This window comes from Centruroides vittatus, unplaced genomic scaffold, assembly GCF_030686945.1.
Source record: "Centruroides vittatus isolate TY-2023 unplaced genomic scaffold, ASM3068694v2 contig_1154, whole genome shotgun sequence".
Lineage (NCBI taxonomy): Eukaryota > Metazoa > Arthropoda > Arachnida > Scorpiones > Buthidae > Centruroides > Centruroides vittatus.
This window is the reverse complement of record NW_027120741.1, coordinates 3,247,136-3,263,407: the sequence shown is the minus strand read 5'-3', so window position 1 is coordinate 3,263,407 and position 16,272 is coordinate 3,247,136. Positions and strand designations below refer to the sequence as shown.

The 16,272-nt window shown below is 27.2% G+C and overlaps 1 protein-coding gene and 1 long non-coding RNA gene across 5 annotated transcripts in view; one reads left to right on the top strand and one right to left on the bottom strand.

Annotated features, from left to right (window-relative positions):
* LOC136979447 (uncharacterized) overlaps nt 1-16,272 on the top strand; it is a 218,886-nt gene that overhangs the window by 30,721 nt on the left and 171,893 nt on the right. The window lies entirely within an intron of this gene.
* Nucleotides 1-16,272, bottom strand: part of LOC136979225 (calpain-5-like) — a 53,388-nt gene that overhangs the window by 13,426 nt on the left and 23,690 nt on the right. For 3 of the 4 annotated variants that reach the window (XM_067275173.1, XM_067275182.1, XM_067275187.1), the window contains exons 7-10: nt 15,646-15,765; nt 8,911-9,109; nt 5,701-5,820; nt 4,706-4,902 (exon numbers count right to left, since the gene is read on the bottom strand). In XM_067275173.1, coding sequence (XP_067131274.1) covers nt 4,706-4,902; nt 5,701-5,820; nt 8,911-9,109; nt 15,646-15,765 — 636 coding nt within the window. The remainder of the gene's footprint in view (nt 1-4,705; nt 4,903-5,700; nt 5,821-8,910; nt 9,110-15,645; nt 15,766-16,272) is intronic. The other variant, XM_067275177.1, reaches the window with a different exon arrangement.

The following is a 16,272-nucleotide window of genomic DNA, read 5'->3' as shown; positions in this document are numbered from 1 at the left end:
AATATAAAAACCCTTACAATTACTAAGAAAGTGAGTGTTATGAACAAATTTCTATTAGCCATTTCAAAATCAATTACATTGTCAAGTCTATAGTTCTGAAGTTCCATAGTTTTTGCAATATCTTAATGGTGGTGTGACAGTGGCACTACAGTATGGGAAAAATACACGAATCTCCTCTAGAAACTTGTTGATATGACAAAATCCAAAAATTAGTTGCATTATACTAGCATGTACTCATACTTGCATCACACAAGTATGAGTACATATAATACATATATATGCTAGTACATTTTCTTTTTAAGTGAAAAAATTAATAAAGAAATTGTGCACTCTCATCAAACTATTGATACTTCACAGGTTAATGACCACTAGCAGTTTTTAAAAATTTTCAATTTCCCAATAATTCCATATGATCAAACTATATAACATTACATAGTACAGTTGACTAAAACAACCTATATAATGTAATAATAATTATGCCAAAAAATTTTTTATCTATTATAATTTAATTTGGAGATTAAGAAGGTAGATGATGAATAAAGTCAAAAGAAGCAGTATATGAGCAAATAATCTCAGTTAAAAATATCTGATCTTAAAAAGACCTACTACATCTTATATTTATTGCATTGAACTGATATTTATAAATTATTCTTAATTTTTGTATAATTGATTGATATAAATTATTGTTACATTTATCATTATTTAAATTAATGTAATGTCTTTCATTTTTACCTTATTTCAACATAAGGTAATTCTCATTTTAAAGTCAGGCCTGCATCAAAAATTTTCTACAAATACATTTCCTAACTAAGAGCAATTTATTAACAAAATGAAGTAAAACAATATCACTTTAAAAAGTCACACTTCTTGTCTTAAAAATTTTTAATTCATATTAAAAATTTTCAGAATTAAAATATTTCAGGCTTGAAAGAATATTTCTATTATATTCATTTTTGGCATTAGAGATCATAACAGACATTAACTAAAATCAATGATTATTGATTTTAGTTAATTATGAAAAATTAATTTCTTATAATTTTTAGAATTTTAATGTAATGTAGTTCATTGATATTTACTACTATTGAAAATTATAAATTTCTTTATTCTTTCTTTTCGTCTGGATAGAAGATAATTTTGCATGATTTCAGCTTTTATTAAATTATTATATAAATCATAAAAAGTTTCTTAAAATCAATAAATTACACTCATCCTAGACTCTTCAAAGTCACTACTAATGACAGAGTCATTGGTAACAATATGTACATTTTAAATAAATAATTCAACATGAATAATTTTGATATACAACAAAAAACTTTATACACTACTACTACTACTATCCTAGATTTTTCATAATAATAAATTTGTTATAAAATCAAATTTTAAGTCTATTTTTCAGTTAATAACCAAAACTAATGCAAAAATAATGACTTAAAAATGAGAATTTTTTCAATTCTCATTTTTAAGAGATATGCTTACATACATCACACACACACACACACAAATACAGGAAGAAATTAAAAAATTAGATACATTGTAAAATTTACATAGTTGATTTTATAAAATCATCTCTAAATCTCATTAAGCATACATTACAAGCATACATAATACTAAGCCAAACATTATTGTAATTAATTGGGCTATTATTAAATGATTAATTTAGATAAGAGATGGCACCTAACATCTACCTCTAGTACCAAATTACTTAGATTCTAATTATTAATCATAGCATTATAATAGCCCAATTAATTATGATGATCATTTGGCTTTGAGATGTCGATATAAGCATAGATAATAAAAAATTAAAATCCAGCATCAATTTTTAATAGATGTTTTTAACTATATTAGTAGCCATAATCAGATGTAGATATGAACTCCTGACAGTTTTTAAAATAAAGTAACTCTTAAGAGAAAAGTGTAAAATATTTATTGCTTTGAACATTATTATATATATATAATAATATTTTAATGGGGATGAATGTGTATCACTATTATTTCTTGAAAATAAATTTTGTAAATAGCCACCATGTCCTGTGAATTGAAATTTAAAAACTATCAGTTGTTTCAGATGCAACTCATAACCAAACCATTATAGAATAAATTTAAATTAAAAAAAAAATGTTAAGAATAAATTAAATTCAAAATAAAATATGGTAAGATTATTGAATTACTGTTAATTTTATTAAATAGCATTTAAATGTAACAAAACAGAAAGATTAATGATGCCACTTGTGGACATCTGTGCAGGAAGCAGTTACCAAGCAAGTTTGATCACTGTCTCCAAACAAGAAAAGCTAGATCATCTTTTATTTCATGATACAAATAATGAAATTCACCACACACTCAACATTTCTTATAAATGTCATGTGTCTTTTGCCTATAAGAAGTTTCAGTAATATAATGTAGAAAATTGTTTTCTATGGCAAGCATTTGAGGAAGTCATCTCACCACCATTTTGTAAACAACACATATCCACTCTAGAGAGTTTGCGAGCAAACTCTCTAGAGTGGATACGTGTTGTTTACAAAATGGTGGTAGCTACATGAAGTGCATTCAAAGATTTTTTCCACCTGTGGTCACTGGACACTGCCATGTAGGACATACTCTAACATTATTATTATGGTGTTCAATAAATTTTGATGATCGTATTTGAAGCAGCATCATAATGCAAATAGTTTATCATAAGATTCTCCAAAGAGTGCAACAGAAATAATATAATGCATAGCCTCAAAAAGCTAAGATTTCATGCTTAAATAAAGAAAAATGCAATAAATAACATATAACATTGAATTCTGTATCATAACAGTTAAAAAAAAAATAGTTGAATTTTTTGGTCATATTAAATAAGCTGTATAAAATCACTATGAAATTCAGAATAATATACAGGAAAATCTCAATATTTCAAAACTCAAGAAACAAAGAAGAAATGACTGAATTATTCAAACTTTTTTTAAATCGAATACTTTTGTTAACTCTTGAATAAAATATGACATTATCTTATATGATTTAAACCATTTGGTTACAAATACATTATTATTATTTAGTAATTTAAGCTATTTCAGAAAAGCTATCAGTTGGCATGTATTTAATGAAAACATTACCAAACTACATTCATGTTTTTACCAAACAGGTCTTGCTTTGAAAGAAATTATCTACACACTAATGTTTGAAACTGATAGGAGTGTCATATCACAATGAATATTAGTTCCCTTAGTACTGATGGAAGGACACCTGAAAATAAAACGTGAAATCAAACACACTAATTTTCCTGGTTTAATAATATTTTGCATCATTTGGCAAAAAGTTAGAAAATCAGTTTTTGGCAATAAATACTAAAATAAACCCTATAAAAAAACTTAACGGTGAACTTTTTTTTATTGAAAAAAAAATAAATTTATGCAAATGTCATTTCAATTATCTTTTTTTTATTAATTAACAAAGTAATCCAATTTAGCTTGTTCCATTTTTTTCATATAGTTTATGTATTTTTTTATATTTGTCCATTGCAAATGCTAGACTAACATCCTCACATAAATGCTTACATAACTTTTTCACAGCAGAAATTAAAGAAAATGCCTCTCTACATGCAACGTGTATGTTTTTCAATAGTTTTCACGAAAACAAGCTCTATTAATGGATAAAGCCATGAATGCATTCTATCATAAATATACAGGGTATTTAATTGACTTTGGAATTATTGAAACAATAGATTTTTGTGAAAAATGTCTTAAAATAATTAAATGCCAAATGAATTTCTTCCATGAAAATATTAAAAATAAATTCTCTTTTCATTGGCAATGCTGTACAATGTCTGAATTACCTTGAATAGATAACCAATAAATCAACAATTTATAATTGGTACAACCAAAACAAAAAAGCCACTTGGGCACATGAAACTTTCCTTCTAAACATTTAATTTGTAATCTCCCATCATATTACATGATATTTTTTGTGAGTCACCAGATAATGACTAAATTTCATTGAGGATTTCAAATTATCCAAATTAAAATATATGCAAAATCCTATTCTCTCGGCCTAGGACTAGACTTCAAATTGTATGATATTTCAAATTATCTGATATCAAAATAATGAGGCTTTACTGTATTTTGGAAAAAATACACACATTAATTTTATAAGACTTATAATTAAGATTTTTTGGAATATTACATATATTTGTAAAATTTTATAAATTCAACATTAACAACAAAAATGCAATTATTTACTACAAAATATTTATTTATTATTCTAACATTTTCAGTCTTCTTAAAACAACCTTCACCAGGTGATATTTGAATTTTACAATCTAAAAAGACCAAAAATGTTTGAATAATAAATATATATTGCATAGTAAATGTTTGAGTTTTTGTCGTTAATGCTAGTGCAGTTAAAAATGTTGAATTTAAATCTGTATGAAGTTTTTTTGTAATCTGTTAATTTGCAAATCTTAATGCATTGCTTTGCTAATCATAAGTTTAGGATATCATTTATATTTGTTAAAATTCTTATGTATTTTGATTTATACAAAGATAATTTTACTCTCTACTACACACATGAAATTTCCCTAAAATGAAAAAATACTGAAATTCTGATAGTTAGATCAGAAAATATCTTATTATAATTATAAATTAATTTCCTCAATTAATAATAAATCTGCCAAATAGATTAGAAGGAATGAAAACCGATCTGTTATTTAAAAAAATCTACTTACTTAACATTGGCATCTTTGCCTGTAAAGATTCGTAAAAGAAATTCATTTTCTTCTCCTGGATTAAATGTAGTTGGGATGACAACGTATCGACCTCTATGAAGTGTTAATCTTTTAAATACTCCTCTTGTTCGAATATAATCAGAATTTTCTATTACATTTTGTATTTTATGAACTTTATACTTTCTATTTGATTCCACCTTTTAATTAAAAATTAAAATGAAGTTATTTATTAAAAAACGTACTATAAATTATATTTCTACACACACAGATGTTTATTGAAATTTTAACAGTACTGGGAATAATGATTTTCATATATACAAATAAAGGGTTCTCAAAGAAACAGGAAATTTTGGAAGAAAGATCTACATAGAAGAAAAAAATGTTTTCAATACATTTATTCAAAACAACTAATAGCACAGAGTAGCTCATTGATAAATTGCAAACCAATACTTATTTATTTATGATGATGACATCATGTAGGCAACCCTTATCTCTGCAGACATTCTTGCTGCCTCTTGGAACATTTTGCATGCTTGAATGTAACATTTCAACAGGAATGTTATAAATTTCCTCTTGGGAAATTCAGTTCAACATTGTACAATGTTGAACTGAATGATGCTTCATATGACAGCTCAAACAGCATCAATATTGTCTGTCATGTAAACAGTTGACAAAAACCTGCAGGTTTCTTTTTTAGAGCTGAACCTGTTTCCACACAATTACAAACCCACATGTTAACAGCATGTACTGATAGAATACAATTATGACATCCTAAATTGAAGTGACATTGAAATTATCTACACACAGCTTCCACACTGTCATTGTTTTTTGTAAAATGCTTTGACTGCAACACACAATGCATATCCCTCTATAACTAAATAGCAAGATATTGTAAGCAGCAGCACCACCAACCTACCAGGGTTTCCACTACACTTTTCAAAATTTCCTGCCTCTCTGAGACACCCTAAACAAATGTTTTTTTTTAAAAAAGTTACCTTTAAAATAGAAAATCCTATTGTACAATTTTTAATATTATCTTTCTTCATATTTCTCTTATCTTTCTGAAGAAGATATATCATAATTGAATCCATTTCACCAGTTATATCAAAACGATACTAAAAATATACATACATATGATGATCAATTAACTTTAAACTGTAAATAATAAATTTATTTAAATTTCACAGGATTAAATTATGAATAATATATTCAAAATCTAATTTAAAATAATTATTTATATGGTCTTGACTATCAAGTAAAATACAATTTCAGAAATTATAAATACTTTAAAATACTTCATATTTAATATCCTATTTTGGATCATTCAATGATGTATAGAATATAATGATGCATGAAATAATAAAGCAATTTCAAATTATAAAATCTATATAACAAATTATTTCATTACTTTCACTTAAATATCAAATTAAATTTTCTATTTAACATTTTATAGAATTTATCATTCTATAAATAAATTTTCTAGATTATGAAACTCTCTATATAAAATTTAGTCTATCATCAATTAATCTAAGGACATACTGTATTTACATCAATTCAATCGTTGACTTATTTAAATTACTATAATGCATTTTGATCACTTTTCTTGTCTGTTATCATTTTATTGGGCTGCAATTTTCAAATTGCAGACCTATACATTCCCACTGTTATCCATCTGGCCATCCTTCATTAATCTCAAGAACAGAGAGAGATGAAAATAGAGATCAAGTATGGAAAGTTTGGATACAATTTCAAATTGGAAGAAAAGTTGTTTGTGTATTCATACATGTTTTTAATATCAATAAACCTCAAATTATAATCATTTTCTTGATTATTGACATTTTTAATTATATCACGTTGCTAGTGTTTGCCCAAGTCAGTTTCATTTATAAAAAAATAAATTAACTAACAACAATTATACATAACACACAAAACTCAAGATCCTTCATTTTTTAATTTAAGGCATCTGAAGTGTATAAAACAAATATAACATTACAGGAAATCCTTGTTAATATGAGAACAGGGGATTCCAAGTTAACCCCCTTTTCCATACAGGATGCTAAAATTATAAAGATTCGTAAAAATCTTTGTCAGTCCTGACACCAGTTAGGATAAACTAATCATGTCCTAACTTGCAACTAAATTAATTTATCTTATCTACTGAGTGGCTGAAGATATACTAATAACTTGACCAGAATTTTAGGAAGGTTTATTAAATACAAAAATTATTACATGGTTTTGGGCCAACGATGGAGTTAGGCATAAAATCGAACGACAACTATGATACATTAGAAATGTATCTAGCTATTTATTAAAACAACTACAGTATATCATTTACACATAAAGGAGTATGTTAAATAAAACTAAAAACAAAGTAAGTAGTATGATATGAATACAAATGAGAGGATTTCTAATCTAACCCTTAAACTAATCTGGCGAGAGATAGTTTACATGACAATAATATCATATTACCTCATTATCAATTAATTATCATATATTATTCATATATGTCTAAGGTGGCGAGTTGAGAGTTCTTGGGAACACAGAGGTTGGAGAACTGGGAGAGGGATGACTAAAACATTGGATGCTCAGCAAGGAAACCAAAACAAGAACAGTGGCTAAAGCTTTGATCACTACATAAGAGTATCAAAATGAGAGCAAATTGGAAGGTGACCTTTTGCCTTTTATACTAATCTTCATCCAATATAATCATTGGAATGTCATGCCACATTTTCAACATCAGGAGGAAGTCTGGAACTTTTGCAGATAGTTCAAGTGCAATGTCTCATTTGTCTATTATTTTAGGAGGAACTAAACTGTTTTTCTCAATGAGTCAGAGGAAATGTTTCCTTTTACAAAGACAGATAATTTTTCTATCAAGTTTAATTTGATATAATTTTAAAACCTTTTTTTTAACAAATTCATTAAAATCTCTCCCTTAAACTCCAGATTCTCATGTTAGCTCTAAAATTAAGGAAACAAAATATTCGCAACTTCATATTATCGAATTTCAAATTATCCGAGATTTAAATATTTCTGTATATGACAAATGCCATGTAACTGATGTAATTTATTAAATGAACAGAATATGGCTACTTATACAGAATGATATTTTCATTAATTAATAATAATATAAACAAACTGCAGGTAAACAGCAGGTGTCTAATAAGAACCTCACAGGTTGCTAGATACAGTTTATAAAAAGTATGGCAGAATTTCTTAAAATGTAGCCCAACTTATTTTTAAAATGGCCCAAAAAGTAGTAAATCACCCAAATGTAATAGCCTAGAGTACTATAAATATTTCAATTTGCTACTTATAGCCCAACCTTACAATCCTGAAACCCAGACATATTTTATGAAATAAGGGGAAAAAAAGGGTAGTCCATATGTAAGGTGACACCCGAAAATGTGTTACTGTAAAAGCAAAGTCATATTGGCCAGATTAGAGTTATTCTTGGTCTATTGTTCTTATAACATGGAGGAATTTTGATCTAAACCAGGGGTCACCAGACTATGATCTGCCACCGCACTATGCCACAAATGAGCTAAAATATAATTATTTATATGGAAATATCATAGATTGTAGATGAACTTACTACATAGAAAAAATTAAAATAAGTGTAAGTAAAAATGCCAAAATTGGTCCAATCCAATTTTTGCATCTGACAGTAATATAATTTTTGGGAAAATCAGTGAAATGAAATTTCTGGCTTTTTGCGACTTTGGATATCAGAGTGCTTTTCATGTAAGTACCTGCAATGAAGTTTCTAAGAAAGCAATTATGAGCTTGCTGCAGCAATCATGTTTGTGTATTGGTAAATAAATATGTTGGTTGTCTTTATTTTTTGTGTATTCAGTGTGCTGTATTGAACAAAACGGTTATGAGGTCTGCACTCATCATTCTCTGTAATCTGGCCCACTGTGAAAAAAATTTGGTGACCCCTGATCTAAACAAATGAGTTAACATATGCATATCACAGTTTGAACAGAATTTTCACTTTGAATTTTAAAGTAGCTTTATTTCAAACTAACCGAATTCCTTATCTTGTAAATCTCTATATTTCTGGCCGGGACAAAAGTACAGTTACGAACGAACAAGCTTTCAAATTATCCAAATTTGAATTAACAAGGATTTCCCGTATTTAAGGAATATAAAAATAAATAACTTGATAAATAAAATCACTATTAATTATTTTAATAATTTACCTGTGGATTTCTTAGAAATGTTTCTTCATTACTAATACAGCCACCAGCATTATCATACTTAGATCCTTTCACACCAGTTGTCCATCGACCATAAAGTGACATTTCATGCCAGCTTTTACTAAAACTGAACCACGAAGTATTTACTAATAAACACATCGAGAGATCGGTAAAATGAGTACAAAAATCTTCAAATGGCATCCTAAAATATAAACTTTACTATAAAATCTAATTAATTTATAATAGTCCTTTTTTATTTCAATTTACATGTATTAAAATTTAGGAACAAATATTCCTATAAAAAATTACCCAACTGACTTCAGAAAATTCTGCTGAATCAAACTTCAATTTTTGACTCTTGGTAGACATTCCATATTCTTATATTTAAATAACTATTATATCCCATTATAAAATATTTAAAAAGTAACATTATAAAATAAAACACTGCAGATAGTTTTTCAATATATAAAAATAAATTAATTATCAAACTCAATTGAAATATGTATAAATATATTTTTAATCAGTATGATCAATATTGAATATCATCCAATAGAAATTTAAAATGCTATTAACTAAACAAAAGATTAATATGTAGAGGCTTGAGAATTTGACCTTTTTATGAAAATATAATTTAATGATACAATAATTATGTAATTTTTTTTAATCAACTTACTAAAATTTATGAAATTTTCAAAATCTACATATGACAAGCACAAATCTTGTAAAATAAAATATAATACAATCTTGGTAAAGTGACATATGAGCTGTTCACAGGCCAAATTGACTATATTAAGGATTTACAAATGGAGTTAATCATTATTATTTTAACTCCATAAAACAAAAAGTATAAAAATTGATATTATAAATTATTTTTTAAAATTCCCTTTAAACTTTAAATTTAAATAAACATTGCAGAATGTATTTTTATATATCATTATAATAAAGCATAGCTTGAATATAACAATGTATAAAATTAGATACGTGAAAAATTTGATCAATTTGGCAAGTAAGTGACTCATATATCAAACTGAAACTGTATACAGTTTCAGTTCAATATATTAACAAGATTGCTGGATTATTGGAAGTCACACATTTTGATGAATTAATGATTTAAACACAATAAAAATGTGATTAAATATGAGTATAGTTGACATGATGAAAACAATTGAGCACAGACTAATTTGATAGCATGGAGTCAACTTAAAAACAGTACTCACATCAAAAACCAATAACCAGTGCGAAAACAGTTTCGAATCTGGTTTCAACCGAAAAAATAAATAAGCCTGATGAAGATCCCAGAAGGGAAGTCAAAAACATTTGTTTTTTAGAAGTTTTTGCACTGGTTATTGGTTTTTGACGTGAGTACTGTTTTTAAACAATCCGGTGTGGTGAGTGAATATATTATATGGAGTTAACTGTTAATAAAAGTTAAGTTGGTGGATTTCCACTAAATTTAATGGTAAATTGAAATGACTAGGAAATTTCGTCAGTGGTACAGTATTTTTGGTGAGAAATTTGGGAACAGATTTTTATTATACAGCATTGTTGTAAGATACTGTATCTTTTTTGAATAAAATAAAATAATGACCCAAACAATCTTTACTATGGTGCCTATGCTTGAGTGTTAATTAAAGCTCAGGTTTGATATCATGTCTAATGTTATACTAATAACATAAACTGAAACCCATTAAGTCACAAAACTGAAATGAGGGCTTATCACACCAATTAATAACCAATTATGCAATTTTACAGGTTTTTTACTTTTTACCATCATACACAAAATAATTTCTTGCTAAAATGTATTTCAGATTTAAAAAACCTCTTCAGTTAGCAATTTTTGAGGATAATATGCAAACAATATATATACACACAAACACCATTTATATATATAAGCTAAGATTATATATATATATATATATGGTTTTATATTATATATATATTGGGTTGTTCGGAAAGTAATTTCATTTTTTCCATAGAAAAATAGACGCAATATTCTTATTATAAATAAATATTTTATTGAATTATATATTGACCATTTTGGTCAAATACCTGTTGTCATTGTTTCTAGTAGTAGCATGATTTCACATTCATAAAAATTTTGATCGTGGTTTACAAAAAACTGATCTAAGTGATTTTTGACATGTCATTTCAAGTAAATGTCTTACAGTTAAAAAAAATTTGTATAGACCGGAACAAGTAATAATCTGAGTGTGCCCGATCTGGCGAATATGGCTGGTGTGATAACACATCCCATCTAAGCTATAACAGTTTCTGACGAGTTACCAAACTTGTGTGAAATTTGGCATCATCATGGTAAAACACTACACTTTGTTTGTTGATCAATTCTGTTTGATGGTATTACTCAATTTGTTTACTCGATGGCAGTACACTTTCGAATCAATTGTTAAATTGTCTGGTAAAAGCTCAAAAACAAATTTCTTTAAAATCTCACCATAGAGAGCATCTCTCTTTAATAACATGTGGAACCCAGATATCGAGCTTTGAAATGAAATTAATTCATTTTAAGTAATAATAAATGGTTCATTTTAACAGATTTAATCTCTTAGTGATTTCACATGTTGTTATAAGGCAGATTGCTTCAATCGGTACCTTTATTTTGTTTTCATTGGCTTCAAATGGCCATCCAAAATGTGGTGTATCTTCGATATTAAAATTGCCAAAATGCAATTTTGTAAACCAGTTTTGGCACTGTCTTTCTCTCAACACATCTTCTCCAAACCTGTACCACAATTTTTTTCTTGTTTGAACAGCATTTTGATTTTTTAGTTATAAAAAAGCAAAAAATGCCGAAAATTATGCTTTCGATTTTCCATATTTGATGGGTCACCGAAAAAAAACAATTGTACAGAATCATACAAAATTTTTTTACAAATAAGCCTTAAAATGTCAGCTGTTGAAGTATATAATGGAAATGTGGTTTAAAATAAAATTGGCTGGTAAAAATACATCTAATTCCTCTAGTAATAAAAAAACTAAATTACTTTCCAAACAACCCAATATATAATATAAAACCATCAATTTGTGAACATTTATCATCAATATTCTACATTTTAAAATATAATTTTAAAATGTAGAATATTGAGTACATGTAGAATATATGTAGAAAATTATAAATTTAACATTTATTAGTTTTGTTTTGATGTATTAGTTATTGCCACAGCACTAATTATAATAAAATTTCTGGCAGTTGTTGTCACAGTTAACACTAGTGCTATTTTCTGACAATTGGGGAATTATGTTGAAAGAAATAGAGTTGCTGAATATTTTAATTAACTAATACTGAATTACTGATATTTTTGTCATTGATGATAAATACTAATTTTCAATATTGTCAATAAAAGTTATTTATCTAGAATATTGATAGAATACTAACAAATATCATATAACACATTAGTTTCAATTTGATATATAAATAACAGCATTATCAATAAGTTTTGATAATTATCAAAAGTTCTTTATTATTGATATATTGAAAGCAGCTCTACATCAAGCTCAATACTGATATCAAATTTTGATTTAGCACAGTCCTAATTATGTCACATTTAGTGGAAAACTGTTCAATTTAGTAAGAAGTGGAGTTTTTAACTAGTAGGAAGCTTGTCTATAACTTAATATTCTTTATATAACTTGGTATTAACAGCACTGTTAATACCAAGAGTTGACTAGTGTCAGATTACTGAATGTGTGTCAAAATAGCAAACAGCTGGATTATCAAACTTGCACTGTATTACTACAGTAGAGAGTCATTAATCCGAACCCCGGTAATCCAAATCGCCGGTTATCCGAACGATTTTCAGTCTGACTGAATCAAACGTTTTTGAAAATAGATTTACTACTAAACTATAATTGTTATGTTTTTATATTCTTCAATATATATATTTTGTTTGTACAAACTAAAAAAATAATTTTTAACGATACAATAGCCTCGATTATTATTATTAAAAATTTTTGTTAGGCTTAAAATCAACGAAAATTCAACACAAAGCGAGACGCGACAGAGAAAAATTCAACACGAAGTGAGACGCAACGGAGAAAAATTTGATCATCGGACAGATTAACATTTTTTCGTACATAATCGGTTATCCGAACGACCCCAGTCCCCAATTGATTCGGATTAACGACTCTCTACTGTAATCTTGTACAGTGGAACCTCGGTATACCACCTTAATCCGTTCCTGGTGTTTGGACTTACACCGAATAGGACGTATACCAAACCAACCTTTCCCATAAGAAGTAATGTAAAAATGATTAATCCATTCTCACGTAAAAAAAAACCTCTTGATATGATATATTAATGGAGTTGTAAAATAATTTAAACACTGTTTCAGCACATTAATAAAAAAATGAATTTTATTATAGATTTTTAAAGTTATTACAGTATAGAGAGGTTTCATGTCGACATCACGAGTGACGTCATGAGCATGCGCAATTGTCCAGCGCCATCTTTGTGACTGTTTGTGACTTGTTTACGTTTTGTGTGTGTTCACGTGCGTTTTAACTGGAGTTCTTGTGTTGTTTTTTTTCGTCGCGAATATCACTATGGTGATTTGTTGTGTAATTGGGTGTAATGCTAGTTCACTCAAGAACAAAGGAACATCATTTTTTAAAATTCCCGGCATTATTTGTCATCAAGGATCCCAAACTGAGGAGCTTTCACGACGAAGGCAAACTGCATGGCTCTCGAGAATTAACCGGAAAAATTTCGTTACGAATAAAGTGAATATCAATACAAGAGTTTGTCAGAAACATTTCATTTCAATATTTACGTTAATAAACACTAAGTTATATTTTAAAACCTAAAAGAGTTTACTGATTTGCTTATATTAATTTAGTTAGGTATAGTGCATTTATAAACGAATAACTAACGTAATTTCAGGCTTTAGCTAGTGCAAACTTATAAACATTACACGTTAAAACGAAAAGCAAGTAGACTTATTATATGCTAGTTTCAACTAGAAAATAAAGGTACTGAACAATTTGAATTAAAAAATTTCCACGGCTGTTTTTAATTAGACTTTTACTTTCAGACAAAAATTCTTACTTAAGAAATACGTAAAAACACGAGTTTAAACAAACAAAAGAAAACATATCTTTCCAAGCAATATTACTTTGCTGTTATTTATTACTTTTACTTTTATATCAGGAGAAACCCAGCCACTTGTTAAATAGTTATGGGCCTCTAAAGATTTATAAGCTTTCATTTGTGACAGGGTGTAGAAATTTGTTGTAAAAACCAAATAGTTTATAATGTCACCAAATTCTACTTTCGGCCACAACTCTTGATATACGACGAAGTCTGATAAACTGGCTTCGTATGGATCGCCTTGACATAACGAAATTTTCTCTTCGTACAGAGCTGCATCTCGTCTTGTTAGACTGCTAGAATAGCTTGCAAGAAAAAAATCTTTTTTAACTTAATCCATGATAATAGAACTGCAGTATTTTTGTACGTTTAAACTAAAAAAAGACGTCGAATAACAGACTACGTGCAAGCTAAGCGAGCGAAAACTACCACAAAAATGGCGAATGGGCGGAGCAAACGTGTGTTTTATCACGTGACATGCGTCCTTGAAACCTCTCTATATTGTATTATATTATTCAAATCATTAAATCAAATCAAACTCTCCTTAATACTAATAATCTGTTTAGAAATTGATTTAACCCCTTTCACAATGTTAGCAGATTTGATGTCTTTATTTTTCACAATTGTCGATATAGTCGTTCTCGGAATACGGTATGCAACAGTTAGATCTCAAACACCCATGCCACCTTCATATTTCTCAACAATCTCTTTTTTCAGTTCCATTGTGATTCTAGTCATTTTTTTAGTTTTCTGTTGCTTTTCGTTTGCCTTTTTGCAATTCATGATTAATAAAAACAATAAAATTTTACTTACAAATTAAAATCAGAAGAAATTTAACAAAGTTATAAACCGTGTGACCGCAAATGTCTAGTCTGGTTGAGTACACCGATAGCGCTACTTGTTCATAGATGGCGCATATAATTGAATTAAGTCATATACCGAACAAAAGTCATATACCGAGCAAAATTTGTTTCGTCGAAACAGGACGTATTCCGAATTGGACGTATTCTAAAGCAGACGTATACCGAGGTTCCACTGTATATTATTATTCTGATTTTAGGATTAGAAAAAAAAAAGAAAAAAAAAATCAATATTTAATATCTGAAGTAATGCTGAGCTATTTCTGTAGTCTGATAATTTTTATTTTAAATAGAATGTATGATTCAAAATAAAATTGCAATTTACATTTTTATCAATATGGAACATGTGATGTGAAATCATAATAGAATTTGTAATTGTAAAATAAAAGAAAAATTGAATATTCACATGAATTTAAAATTTTAAAGTAGTCATAAAGTACCAAAGTATTCATGTTAGTTTATATATATATATTTTGTTTTTATCATCATTATGGCTAATTTTTTATAATATTACAAATAAATTATTTAACCATTAATTTTATTTTTGTATACATTAAAAATTAACATTTTTAAAATTTTACAAAACAAAAAAAAATTATTACTAGACTTTTTTGAGGCATATATATTTTGGAGTTTTGAGTAACTTAAATTTAAAAATTATTGTGCAATATAATATTATAATAAATTTAATACAGAATTGTTTAAAAGTATCATTGATTTTAAAAGTAATTTACATTTCATGTGAAATCTTAAATTTTTATTTTAGGTACTTACCAAAATTCTCCATCCTCTTCAAAAGTTAATCCTATTCTTTGTCTTTCACTTTCAGATATTTTTGACCATTCTGGTGAACTAGAAAGAAGTTTGGTCAATTTTGATGAACTATAACACCAGCTGCAATAAAGTTGAAGACAGACAAAAAGAAGAAAATTCAAAGTCTGAAGGCAATGAAATTACTTACATTTTGAACCAGGAAAGCAATAGATGTTAAAGAGATATATTATTTGTTAACAAGATAAATACTTAATGTATAAAAATTTAAATTATAGAAAACATCTTAACTATTAGATCAATAGTCATTTCAAGCAGTTTATATTTATTTTTTTAAATAAATAATTTTAAATCTTATCGAAGAAAATAGTAAGTTTTTTGTATGTGAATCTTCCTATGAAGGAAATAATTTATAATTCCTGAATTCAGTATCTATTTAAATTGAAACCTCAAAATTGCATGCTTGAATATAAATTTTATTAGTGGTGTATATCTCAGTTTAAAATATTTGAAATAAAAACAATTACTATTAACAGATAAAGTATTCTTCATTTATCTATCTGATATTCTAACACGTTATACTTTTAATCACAATGTATTTTAATAAATTTGAGAATATTTTTATATTTA